This window comes from Ursus maritimus, unplaced genomic scaffold (assembly GCF_017311325.1).
Source record: "Ursus maritimus isolate PB19 unplaced genomic scaffold, ASM1731132v1 scaffold_36, whole genome shotgun sequence".
Taxonomy (NCBI): domain Eukaryota; kingdom Metazoa; phylum Chordata; class Mammalia; order Carnivora; family Ursidae; genus Ursus; species Ursus maritimus.
Window position 1 is genome coordinate 23,633,212 of NW_024426230.1, and position 13,970 is coordinate 23,647,181.

At 36.6% G+C, this 13,970-nt stretch overlaps 1 protein-coding gene across 1 annotated transcript in view; it reads right to left on the reverse strand.

Moving 5' to 3' along the window:
- The window catches only part of NEMF (nuclear export mediator factor), a 48,309-nt gene that overhangs the window by 9,678 nt on the left and 24,661 nt on the right, over nucleotides 1–13,970 (reverse strand). The window contains exons 17-22 of the mRNA XM_008693437.2: nucleotides 9,637–9,740; nucleotides 7,995–8,057; nucleotides 2,758–2,870; nucleotides 1,031–1,088; nucleotides 517–575; nucleotides 308–428 (exon numbers count right to left, since the gene is read on the reverse strand). Coding sequence (XP_008691659.1) covers nucleotides 308–428; nucleotides 517–575; nucleotides 1,031–1,088; nucleotides 2,758–2,870; nucleotides 7,995–8,057; nucleotides 9,637–9,740 — 518 coding nt within the window. The remainder of the gene's footprint in view (nucleotides 1–307; nucleotides 429–516; nucleotides 576–1,030; nucleotides 1,089–2,757; nucleotides 2,871–7,994; nucleotides 8,058–9,636; nucleotides 9,741–13,970) is intronic.

The following is a 13,970-nucleotide window of genomic DNA, read 5'->3' on the forward strand; positions in this document are numbered from 1 at the left end:
GTAAATGCTCATTTGTAAATATCTGAGTCTATCTCTGCTGAACATATTTACATTTGACCCATTAAACACTAAAGTTTTACTATATATGTTTATATAGTATATTAGTTACAGAGCCAATTAAATACTTCATAATTCACTAGAGAAAGTATATTTAACACTTCCAAAAACAAAATTCAGTAAAACTCAATAGCAAGTGTTGTTCTGAAATTTCAATTATCCCAAAGTGGATACGATCCTCTAAGAATTCAGAAGATAAACTAGACGGTAGGAAACACTCTAAGCTACTTTATTAAAATCTGTAAACTACCTAGTTGATCCATTTCTTCTGATATGAGTTCACTTGTGCAACTTGCCAGTGTTTCCATGTCTTCATCCTGCACTCTGACTTTTCGTTCACCCCGATGTCTCCAAACGCAAGACTCATCTACCTATGGAAATAGTTCTTTTTCACTGACAGAACTTTAGGTAAGACTCATGAAAATCAGAAAAAAAAAGAACAAGGAAGCTGAAGAATACCTTAAAGAGGAAACTAAACCCCATCATTAGATATGAGGGAGGAAGGAAATTCTTTTTTCCTATAAAAGACAATAAACATAAATGTTAAAAATCCTTTTTTTCCATTTATGCCTGCAAATTGTCTGACACTGGTGGTGACATTTGTCTTTTTTCTGTTATGAAGGAACATTTCCCATTCACAGAATTTGGCATTCTGTATAGGAACAGGAATTAAGAAAGAAAAAATACGAATACTTGCTCTCATCTTTCAGTTAGTCAAGCCCTGAATAATCAATTTTTAGAAAAAAGGTCATGCTATACATTCTTACTCTTATAACTTAATGTGACAGCACATTCTCATCAAGAAAACTACAAATGGAGATGACACGACAAATGCTAAATTTGCCATAGCAGCACAAAATATTCCTTATTTCATAACAGATTTCATATATGAAATCAGAATAGTTTCTGTTTTGAAAATATTATTAGCAATGGTCCTCAAACCTGTCTCCATAATCCACCGACAAGTCATTACCTCTGATCATGAAGCTTCCTGTTGTCAAATATTCTCCAGTTGGTGCTGTTTTAGACACCTGAGGAACACAACACCACATTATACTGCTGTCTTAAGAAATACATTTTAAAATTTTCACTCAATAAGGTCATATTCAAGTAAACAGCACTGTCTCCTAAAAAGTTTATAATTTAGTAAAAATTCTCAATGCTGAAGTGTCTCTTCGAAGACACATATACCTTTGTCAGTAACAAAGAAAAGAAATAATGAAGGATACACTACACCAATAATTTTCAAATGCCACAGATTAGAGCCAGAACTTGTCCAAATGTTTCCTCTGATTTGAGATATTAGGAGAAAAATAAGCACAGTTTAATAAGCTTACATCATAAAGCTGTATTTACTAAAACTGTATTTATTAAATAAAATCCTTTCCTGAGGTACTGTTTTTGGCGTAGTAAAATAACCTTTCATTTTAGGAAAAGATGATCGTAGATTTTTAAAAATATATTCTAATTTGGCAAAATAAGAAGAAAATTGCACAATATTTTAAAATTTTATATTATTGGGGCACCTGGTGGCTCAGTTGGTTAACTGTCTGCCTTCAGCTCTGGTCATGATCCTAGAGTCCTGGGATCGAGTCCCACATCAGGCTCCTTGCTGAGCAAAGAGCCCGCTTCTCCCTCTCCCTTTGCCCCTCCCCTTGCTCATACTTGCTCTCGCTCTCTGTCTCTGTCAAATAAATAAATAAAAATCTTTAAAAATACATAAAATAAAATTTTATATTATCTGTGAAACCCCCAAATGTAAGAGTATCTTTGTCATAGATACTGGAGGGATTAAAAGCACACTAATTTCACCCTTAAAAAAAACCAATTCAATAAAACAATTAAAACCACTTTTATAACACTACTGAGGCAGAAAATATAATCACAGAAGTAATATTAATCTCCTGAAAACACAGTATCACAGCACAGCAGAAAATAATGAATATAAACAGATGTGAAATTAAACTAAGGGAGGATAATAGTATTGAATTCTTTATCTTGCTGCATAGCTTTAGGACCTTGTAAAAGTACATCATTATCAACAGTAATTATTGAAAATGTGAAATAGTGATGTGAAGTCAAATATGGAGTGAAGTATCATCAAGTAAAAAAGCATTTAAGAAGGACAATTACTAAAACCAAGTGAATAAAAAACCACCGGATATAGCTATTTTTCAGGAAGGGCCAAAAGAGAGATCAGAAAATTCCAACAAAGATGAAGAGGAAACAGATCTTCTAGGTCAGTATGCCAGTCATAACTGGAACATTCGTCATCTTGTGTAACTGCATGAATCATTCACTCCCTTCATTTAGGTGTCTGCTCATACCTTATGCTCCTAGAAAGGCCTTCCCTGACACTTCATGCAAAATGGTAGCCCTTCTCACTCTCTACTGCCTACTCTGCTTTAAAGAAATTTTTACACCACTTGTTACCAGATATTATGTATGTATTTTTCTCCACCATCAAAATGTCAGCTCAATCAAAATAGGCACTTTGTCTTGTTCGCTTCTATACCCTCAAAATTTGGTACACAATAGCTCTTTTTTTATTTTTTGGAAGCCCAACGCGGGGCCTGACCCCACAACCCTGAGATCAAGACCTGAGTTGAGATCAAAAGTCGCTTAACCTACTAAGCCACCCAGATGCTCCAGTGCAACAGCTCTTAAGAAATTAAGAAAAAGGACCACAGCCCTTATTACCTGATGATGGTACACCCACCAAGCACTAGTGATAACTCGTGCATCCCAAGCAGCACTGTAGCAAAGTGCCATTGTGCCTGCTTCAGTCAAGGTCCGAGGGGGAATGGGTTCTCCTGTAATAACAACACTGCAATGCTTCAGTACTCAAGTACAGACTTTCTACACAGCAAGATGTGAAAATTACATGCAGCATGACAGATCTGATCCTCCAACATCTTATATAATGATACCACATTTTAATTTCAATATTATATAAAGTTACTATTTTTTATTAACAATGTATTTACAACATCACTCACCATCAGGGAAATGCAAATCAAAACCATAATGAATTATCACCTCACACCTGTCAGAATGGCTAAAATAAAAAACACAAGAAACAACAAGTGTTGGCGAGGATGTGGAGAAAAAGGAACCCTTGTGCATTGTTGGTGGGAATGCAAACTGGGGCAGCCACTGTGGAAAACAGTATGGAGGTCCCACAAAAAACTAAAAATAGAACTACTCTATGATCCATAATCACACTACTGGTATTTACCCAAAGGATACAAAAACACTAATTCGGAAGAATATATGCACCCCATGTTTCTTGCAGCATTATTTACAATAGTAAAATTATAGGAACAGCCCAAGTTCCATCAGTAGATGAATGGGTAAAGAAGATGTCATGTATATATACACAATGGAATATTACTCAGCCATGAAAAAGAATGAAATCTTGCCATCTGCAACAACATGGATGGACCTAGAGGGTATAATGCTAAGCAAAATAAGCCAGTCAAGAGAAAGACAAATACCATATGATTTCACTCATATTGGAATTTAAGAAACAAAACAAAGGGGAAAAAAAGAAAAGAGACAAACCAAAAAACAGACTCTTAACTATAGAGAACAAACATGATTACCAGAGGGGAGTTGGGTGGAGGGATGGGTGAAATAGGTGAAGAGGATTAAGAGTACACTTATCTTAATGAACACTGAATAATACACAATTGTTGAATCACTAATTGTACACCTGAAACTTATGTAACACTGTATATTAACTATACTGGCATTAAAGTAAGATAAACATAAACAACAACAAAAATATATTTACAAAGCAGGCTTTTAAATGGTCTAAGTAAATCAGAGAAGAAATGCCCTCTCACTTATATTAGTAACTCTAACTTCATTCCAGATAGAATAATTTAGAAAAGTCTATTCAAAGTTTTAAGACTTCCAGAATTACTAGAGATCACCTACATCGTCAAAATGAGAAGCATATTAGTAATATATCCCTACAGCTGGATGCCAAGTATGCTTTGTGATATAGTTCACATACCATAAAATTCACCCTTCTAAAGTATATAATCCAGTGGTTTTTAGTATATTCATAAACCTATATAACCATTACCACTAATTCCACTACATTTTCATCATCCTCAAGGAAATCCTATGCCCATTAATAGTCATTCTCCACTTTCCCAGGCCCTGACAACCACAAATATACTCTGTCTCTATGGATTTGCCTATTTTGGAATTTCGTATCAATGGACTCAAACGTGTCTGCCTTCTTTAACTTACCATCATGTGTTCAAGGTTCATCCCTTTTAGAGCAATTACAAGTACCTCCTCTAAGACTGAATAATATTCCATTATATCGATATAACACATCTTCCTTACTCATCAACTGATGAACACGTGGGTTGTTTCCATTTCTTGGCTATTATAAATAATGCTGCTAAGTATATCTGCAAAGAAGTTTAGTGTGGTCATGTCTGTCTACAGAACTAGGAGTGGAACTGCTAGGTCACATGGTAAATTCTACGTTCAACTTTCTGAGGAACTGCCAAACTCTATTTCACAGTAGCTGCGTCCTTTTCAATTCCCACCAGCAGCATATAAGCGTTCCAGTCTCTACATCCTCACCAACACTTGTTTTATTTATTTTTTTCATTGTAACAATTCTACTGGGTGTTAAGTGGTATCTCATTGTGATTTTTATTTGCATTTCCATAACGATGAATGATGCTGAGGATCTTATCATGTGCCTGTTAGCCATTCTTAAATCTTTGGAAAAATAACTATTTGGCCCTTTTGTCGTTTTTAAATTGTTTTTTTTCCTTTCTATTGTTGAGACTTCAGAGTTCTTTGGATACTGGTTCCTTATTGGATAAATGATTTGCCAATATTTTCTCTCATTCTGTGGGTTATCTTTTCAGTGTCTTGATAGCAACCTTGAATTAATACTTTTAAGTCCAATTTACCTGTTTTTCTTTGTTGCTTATGCTTTTGATGTCTTATCTAAGAAATGACTTCCTGATTCATTATGAGATTTATGCCTTATTTTCTTCTAACAGTTTTATAGTCTTAGCTTATAAGTAAAGGTTAAGTATTTGAGTTAATTTTTATAAATGGTGTGAAGCAGGGGTCTAACTTTTATTCTTCTGTACGTGGGTATTAGTAGTCCAAACACCAGTGAAAACATTATTCTACCCCACTGAATGGCTTTCATACATTTGTTCAAAGTCAACAGACTATAAATGAGGAATCTCAATTCTCTTCACTGATCTACTTGTCCATCCTCATACCAATACCTCACTGTCTTTATTACTGTTGCTTTGTAGGAGGTTTTGAAATCAGAAGTGTCAGTCCTCCAATTTTGTTCATTTTTAAAAATGATTTGGTTGACCTGGGTCCTTTGCATTTCTGTGTGAGTTTTAGGATCAACTTATTCATCTCTGCAAAAAAAAAAAAAAAGGCAGCTGGAATTCTGAAAGGGATTATATCAAATCTACAGATTAATATGGGAAGTACTGCCATCAGAACATTAAGACTTCCAATCCTTACACTAGAAGTCTTCCCATTTATTTAAGTCTTCTTTAATTTCTTTCAATGATGTTTTAGTTTGGGGTGTTTGTCTTGCAATTCTTTTTTTTTTTTTCTTTAAAGATTTTATTCATTTATTTGACAGAGAGAGAGACAGCCAGAGAGAGAGGGAACACAAGCAGGGAGAGTGGGAGAGGAAGATGCAGGCTCCCAGCAGAGGAGCCCAATGCGGGGCTCAATCCCAGAACGCTGGGACCATGCCCTGAGCCGAAGGCAGACGCCCAACAACTAAGCCACCCAGACGCCCCTGTCTTGCATTTCTTTTTGATAAATTTATTCGTAAGTATTTTATTCTTTTTATGCTATTATAAATGAATGTTTTATTAGTTTACTTTAGTACTATTCACTGCGAATATACAGAAATACAACTGACTTGGGGGCACCTATGTGGCTCAGTTGGTTAAACATCTGATTCTTGGTTCTGGCTCAGATCATGATCTCAGATTGTGAGATGGAGCCCTGAGTCGGGCTCCATGCTCAGCAGGNNGTCTGCTTGAAGATTCTCTCATTCTGCCCTTCCCCCCACTCATGTATGCACACACTCTCTCAAATAAATAAATTTAAAAGAAAAGAAATAAAACTGATTTATATATAATGACTATGTATCTCAAACATTCTAAACTTGTTTACTAACTAACAATTTTTGGTGGATTCCTTGAGGTTTTAAATATATAAGATCATGCCATCTGCAAATGGAAATAGTTTTACTTGTTCTTTACCAATGTGGATATTTTTTATTTCTTTTTATTACCTAACGGCATACTTAGAACTTCCATACAAGGTTGAATAGAAATGACAAGAACAGACATTCTTATCTTGTTCCCAAACTTAAGGGAAAAGTTTCCAGTCTTTCACCATTAAGTCTGATGTTAGCTGTGGGTTTTTCATAAATGTTCATTACCAAGTTGAGGAAGTTCCTTCTAGTGTTAGTTTGTTGAGTGTTTCTATCACAAATGGGTGTTGGATTATTGCCAGAGGCTTTTTCTTCATCGACTGAGATGATCATGTGGTTTTTGTCCTTTACTATATTAATACACTGTACTATATTGATTAATTTTCATACATTAAACCAACCTTGCACTCCTGGGATAAATCCCGCTTTGTCATGGTATACAATGCTTTTAATATGCTGCTGGATTCGGCTAATATTTTGTTGAGGATTTTTGTGTCTATTCACAAGCAATATTGGTCTGTAGTTTTCTATTCTTGTGATATCTTTGTTTGGTTTTGTTATTAGGGTAATACTGGCCTTATAGAATGAGTTAGGAAGTTTTTCCATCTCTTCTATTTTTTGGAAGAGTTTGTGAAGGATTTGTGTTCAATCCTCTTTAAAAGTCTGGTAGAATTCACCAGTGAAGCTACCTGGGCCTAGAATTTTCTCTGTGAGCATGTTTTTTGTTTTGGGTGTTTTGTTGTTGTTGTTGTTGTTGTTTTAAGATTTATTCATTTATTTGACAGAGACAGAGAGAGCACAAGCAGGGGGAGTGGCAGGCAGAGGGAGAGGGAGAAGCAGGCTCCCCGTTGAGCAGGGAGCCTGATGTGGGGCTTGATCCCAGGCCCCGGAATAATGACCTGCACTGAATGCAGGCACTTAACCAACTGAGCAACCTAGGTGCCCCTAAGAATTTTTTTTTAATTCTTTTTTTTTTTTTTTTAAGATTTTTTTATTTATTCACTTGAGAGAGAGACAGACAGACAGACAGAGGGCACGAGCAGGGGGAGAGGCAGAGGGAGAGGGAGAAACAGACTCCCTTCTGAGCTGGGAGCCTGATGTGGGGCTTGATCCCAGGACCTGAAGATCATGACTTGAGCCGAAGGCAGATGCATAACCCTCTGAGCCACCCAGGTGCCCCAGGAATTTTTTTTTTTTACTACTATTTCAATCTCTTTACGTGTTATAGGTTTATTTTGATTTTCTATTTCTCCTTGAGTCAGTTTTGGTAGTCTGTGCCTTTCTAGGAATGAGCCTGTCTCATCTAGGCCATTTAATTTGTTGCTATGCAATTGTATGTAGCATGCCCTCACAATCCTTTTTCCCCTCGGCAAATGTAGCTTCCAAAGGTATTCAATAAATGCTTCAGATATAGACTATAGATGTAATTTTTATCACAGTGAAAAGTTCCTTCTTCGGTTAAAGAAGCCACTAATGAGACAACAGAGTTCTGCTATCTAACTGCACATTCAAATAAATAATAAAAAAAAATCTTTAAAAATATATATATAAAATAGTTGTATCTTATTGATGAACTGACCCTTTTATCATTATAAAGTGTCCTTTATCTCTATTAACAATTTTTGTCTTATAGTTATACTAAAAATATTTTAAAGAAAGGAATTAAAGTTCTGAATAATAAAGAGAAATACATTACCTGTTGGATTCTTAATTACACAGCTAGTAGCTCCATGAAGATCAGCATGTACATAAATGTCCCCTTAAAAACAAATGAGAAATAATACTTTAAGTCCTGTTTTTTTTTTTTTTTAAATGGGTTTAATGGGTTCAAAATCCAAAGGGTATAAGAAGGCATAAAAGGAAAAGTCCATTTCCCACACCTAGGAGAGCTCCCACAGGCTTACTTATAGGAAAGCAATGCTAATATGGTAGATTACAAAAATGGGCAGCTCCTCTCTCCCTTGCAACCCACACTTCTTTACTCTGTGACCCCGAAGCCTCTCTTCAAGAGGTGGAGTCACTTCCCCATCCCTCGTATCCGGGCCTGCCCCATGACCTGCCTTGGCAGAATGTGGCAGTTGTGACCAAGTGCCAATTCTTAGCCGAGGCCTTAATAGTCCTTGTGTGCTTCCTCTTTTTCTCTCAAACTTGCTGAATTACCATATAAGCCAATGTAGGCTAGCCTGCTGGAAGGTGAGAGATACATGGAGCAGAGACACCCTAGGAAATGTAAAGGTCCTGAGGACCATGGATGTTTGACATGTATGAAGAGCAGTCAGAAGGCCAGACTAAGGGAAGAACGGTAAGAAATGAGGCTGGAGAAACAGCTAGGAGGCTTTAAGCCACAATGAGGGCTTCAAGTTGTATTCTAAGTATGTGATACCAATGAATAACTGAATGAACAAGTGCAGAAGTGAGATCTCTCCTCTTTCAGGGACAAGGAAAGTGTATGGTTCCTAAAAGGTAAAATGAACAGTCACTGCTAGCCATGGCAGTCTGTCTGGGATCTGAAACTCAAAGAAGAGAAAAACTCATACTGCTCCAAGAAAGGCTCAGCCCACAATGAACAGAGCTACAGAAGACAAGAGACCAAGCCCTGAGCACCATGTAATAACCTGATCCCAGCTGCTTCCTTTCCTGGTTTGGGATCTTCAGTGGACATCAGATTGGCTCTGACTACTGATGTCAGATACTCACAATGAGGGTTCAAACACAGTGAGATGGTGGTTATCAGCAAACAAAAATAAATGAGAAGCCTTACACCACAGGGCTTAAGTCCTGTTTCTAAATGTGAAAAAAAAGTTACAAACTTCAGCACTAAAAAATTAAGCCTTTAAAATTTTGACATACAATGACTTTGGAGGACTGAAAGCTATTTTATTTTTTTTTAAGATTTTATTTATTTATTTATTTGACATAGAGACAGCCAGCGAGAGAGGGAACACAAGCAGGGGGAGTGGGAGAGGAAGAAGCAGGCTCCCAGCGGAGGAGCCTGATGTGGGGCTCGATCCTACAACGCTGGGATCACGCCCTGAGCTGAAGGCAGACGCTTAACGACTGCGCTACCCAGGCGCCCCTGAAAGCTATTTTATTAATGTAGCAAAGAATCAAAAGTCCAATACTACAGATTAGCTCAGCACTACTACTTTATGACTATTCACTTAAAATAAGAATTAAGTGTCAAAGCACATATTCAACAAACCATAAGCCACCAAGATGAAACTCTTTCTACCAATTAAGCCGCTCAAGCAAAGGAGTGTAAGATGAAAATGTATATCTCATACTGAGATAACTGATCCAATTACTTAGGAGAAAATTCTTTAAAATTTTATTCTTACCTGTTGTCAAGTATCTTTTCACAATTATTTCGTTCTGTTGCTGATCTCGTCCACCTATAATTAGATAGTTCTCTGAGCTAATGAACCACAGAAATTTCTCAAACCTATCAAATTGAGAGAAAAAAAGTTAACACTCTTTTCCTTTATAGTCACCTGAATTCACATCCTTTTTGCAAACAAACATAAAACCCAATGAAGCTATCCTACCTTCATATGTTAAGACAAATTGATGGTATAATTTCTTAAAGCATCAAACTGAACTTTATTGAAATTATTGAAATCTTATAATATAAATTGCCTTAGGATATTCTTTAGAAGTAAATTGTTTATTTTTTAAAATTATTTTTATTATTTATTTGACAGACAGAGACAGCCAGTGAGAGAGGGAACACAAGCAGGGGGAGTGGAAGAGGAAGAAGCCGGCTTCCAGCCGAGGAGCCTGATGTAGGGCTCGATCCTACAACGCTGGGATCACGCCCTGAGCCGAAGGCAGACGCTTAACGACTGAGCCACCCAGGCGCCCCAAATTCTATGTTTTAAAAAAAAGTATGTTCTCTCCTTATCTCGCTCTCATACAAATCCTTCTTAAACTCAAGGATAACACAATAATGAATTACACAAGGGAAAAGCATAAAACATCACATGGTCCCTAGGTTTAGCCTTCTTCTAATAGGGCACTGGCTAGGTTTGGGGCTACTGGTAAGAAAGAAAAGTTTTTCCATTCTGTCTTCAACTGAACGTTTACATATATGCTATTGTTTATACTTTTTTTATAGAGTAAAAATTACCTTTAGAAGTATAAAATTTTAACTTTTCTCTAGAGACAAAATAATTTGGGTTTTCATGATTAATACATACCATCATGATAAAAAGTAGAGTGTATATTTGTATGACGTTTAGAAAATGACATAAAATAGAGATGAACAGAAATATTTCCTATATTACACCTGACTACCAAGATGATAATCTTATGACTTAATCTACAAGTCATATCTACAATAGTCATACAAGTCAATCTACAAGAAGTTTAAAATAAAACTTCTCGTGAAAAATGACAGATTAAGCACAGGCATTAAACTAAACTCCTTTATATCTCCCAATTTTATTCCTGTTTTCTAATCTCATTTTTTATTAATACATATACACAATGCAGAAATTTTTAAAATTAAACAAAAAGGTACAGTGAGAGATCCTGCATCCCTTTCCAGTTCCTATTACCACGACCAAAAAGGAACCCATTGCTATTAGCTCTCTGTGTATCCCCCTCTGGAGTTTCTTTATACATACAAAAGCTAAAATAAAATGCCTATTCCAAACCTTTTCTTTTAGACACAACACAAACTATTCTGAAAATGCTTTTTTTTCCCCCCCACTTAAAAATGTCTTCTTGGGACACCTGGCTGGCTCAATTGGTGGAGCATATGACTCATGATCTCGGAGTTGTGGGTTTGAGCCCCATGTTGTGTGTAGAGATTACTTAAAAATAGTCTTTAAAAAAAAAGTCTTCTTCACTGCTGAACGAATGTACTATACTTACTTAACAGCTGCCCTATTGATGGTAAAGAGGTTTCTAAAACGACATAAACCCCCAAGGATTGAAAATGAGAAACATAAGGATGTATTTTGTAATCATCTTAGTAAAGGAGCATATAACTAAAAGGAAAAAAATTAAAAGGAGGCAAAAAGACAATAAAAAAGAGTAAAGAACAAATGGGACAAATAGAAAGCAAACAGTAAAATGGTTAGATTTCAACCCATATATATCAGAAATTGCATTAAATGTAAATGTAGTCAGTTCTCCACATAAAATGCAGACTGTCAGACTGGAAAATAATATACACACTCCTTTAAAATATAAGGATATAGAAAGGTTGAAATATAATGATGGAAACACTAACCAAAATAAAGTTGACTTAATTTTAATATCTCACAGAGAAGGGAAAAAAAGTTACAAGTTAAAAGAACATTTGATTACAATTAATAAAAGGCTCAATTCACTGGAAAGGTAACAGCTCTATATTTTTATCACCTCATATATATATAAAGCAAAAAACTAGCAGAAAAGGAGAAACAAACAAATGCACAATTGTGTGATTCTTAACTCTCAGTAATTGAGAAAACAATCATTAAAAAAAGAATTAGTAAAGATGCCAAAGATTTGAACATGATTAATGGATGTGACCTAATTGATATATATATATTTTTAAAGATTTTATTTATTTGACAGAGATAAAGCGAGAGAGGGAACACAAGCAGGGGGAGTGGGAGAGGAAGAAGCAGGCTCCCAGCAGAGCAGGGAGCCCAATGTGGGGCTTGATCCCAGGACCCTGGGATCATGACCTGAGCCGAAGGCAGACGCTTAACGACTGAGGCACCCAGGTGCCCCCCTAACTGATATTTAGAGAAATGCACTCAACAACTACAGAACACTCTTTTCAACTACATATGAAACATTTGTAAATAAAGTAGACCACAAATATGCTGGACCATAAAGCAAGTTTCAATAACAAATGTCAGAGGGTTGAGATAATTCAGAATACCATCTCTGAACATTATGCAAATAAAGTTAGAAATCAGGGGCGCCTGGGTGGCACAGCAGTTAAGCGTCTGCCTTCGGCTCAGGGCGTGATCCCAGCGTTATGGGGTCAAGCCCCACATCAGGTTCCTCCGCTATAAGCCTGCTTCTTCCTCTCCCGCTCCCCCTGCTTGTATTCCCTCTCTAGCCGCTGTCTCTATCTCTGTCAAATAAATAAATAAATAAATCTTTAAAAAAAAAAAAAAAAGAAAGAAAGAAATCAATGGCAAAAAGAGAACCAAAAAAGCTCCACAGGTTTGGAAATTAATAAACATAATTCTAAATAACACATGGGTGAAGAAATGACAATGTAAATTAGAACATATTTTCATGTGAAAGATAATGAAAATATAGCAAAACATTTTAGATATAAAGCCAGGCTTAGAGGGAAATTTACTGCCTGAAATACATATTAGAAAAGAAAAGAGGCTGAGAGAAAATAATAAAATAGACAGCACATATATTATAGAGATCAAGTCAAAACTGGCTTTGTTTTTGTTTTCTTTTTTTAAAAGATCTTATTTATTTAACAGAGAGAGACACAGCCAGCGAAAGAGGGAACACAAGCAGGGGGGGTGGGAGCGAAAGAAGCAGGCTCCCGGCGGAGCAGGAAGCCCAATGGGGGGCTTGATCCCAGGACCTTGGGATCACGCCCTGAGCTGAAGGCAGATGCTCAACGACTGAGCCACCCAGGCGCCCCAAAACTGGTTCTTCAAAGATATTAATACAACTGAAAATCCTCTCGTCAGACTAATCAAGAAAAAGAGAAGGCACAATGACAGCTATTATAAATGAAAAGGGAAGGATATTAAAGACCACAGGGATGTTAAAAAGTTAAGTGGAATATTAAAACCTCATGCCAGTACATTCCAAACTTTAGAAATAGACAAAGTCTTAGGAAAATACTACTAACTAAAATTAGACAATCTGAGTAGTACTACAGAATTTGAATCTGTAGTGAAAAAGTTTCCCATAAAGAAAACTTCAAGACTACTCAGCTTCACAGGTGGAATTTTTGTCAAACATCCAAGGACAACTGATGAAGAAACAGTTCCCAGGGGTGCCTGGGTGGCTCAGTCAGTTAAGCATCTGCTTTCGGCTCAGGTCATGATGTCCAGGTCCTGGGATCGAGCCCCACATCCAGCTCTCTGCTCAGCAGGAAGTCTTCGTCTCTCTCTCTCTCTCTCTCTCTGCCACTCCCCACTGTTTGTTCTCTCGCTCTCTCACTCTCTCAAATAAATAAATAAAATCTTAAAAAAAATAAAGGAACACTTTCCAATCTGCTTTCTGAGGTAATGTTACCTTGAGACCAATACCTAAGAAGAACATTATGGGAAATGAAAATTACAAGTCTATCCTATTCATCAACAGAGATGTGAGGAAAAGAAAGGAGAAAGAGAGAAGAAAAATGCAACAGGATTTTGAGAAATGGAAAAATCAGTCAACAAGCGATTGGACTCAAGCTGAAATCGAGGCTGACACTGGAAAAAGCCAAGAAACAAATCATGCAGCCTCTACATTGTATAACCCATAAAAAGCTTAAAATAGCAGTATGAAGTACTGCTAGAAATAGGGTCTAAGATGGGAAACTGGCCAAAAATCTGATCAAGAAGCAGTTACTTCCCTAGATCTTTCCAGCTGTGAACGTGGTAGTAAGCTGCCCCTTCCACATCCTGACAAAAGGCCAGAAGTTAATTCTCTAAAAAGTGTACAAAGAATATCTCTGAATTTGGGGAAAAGTGGCACAGCTGTAAGCACA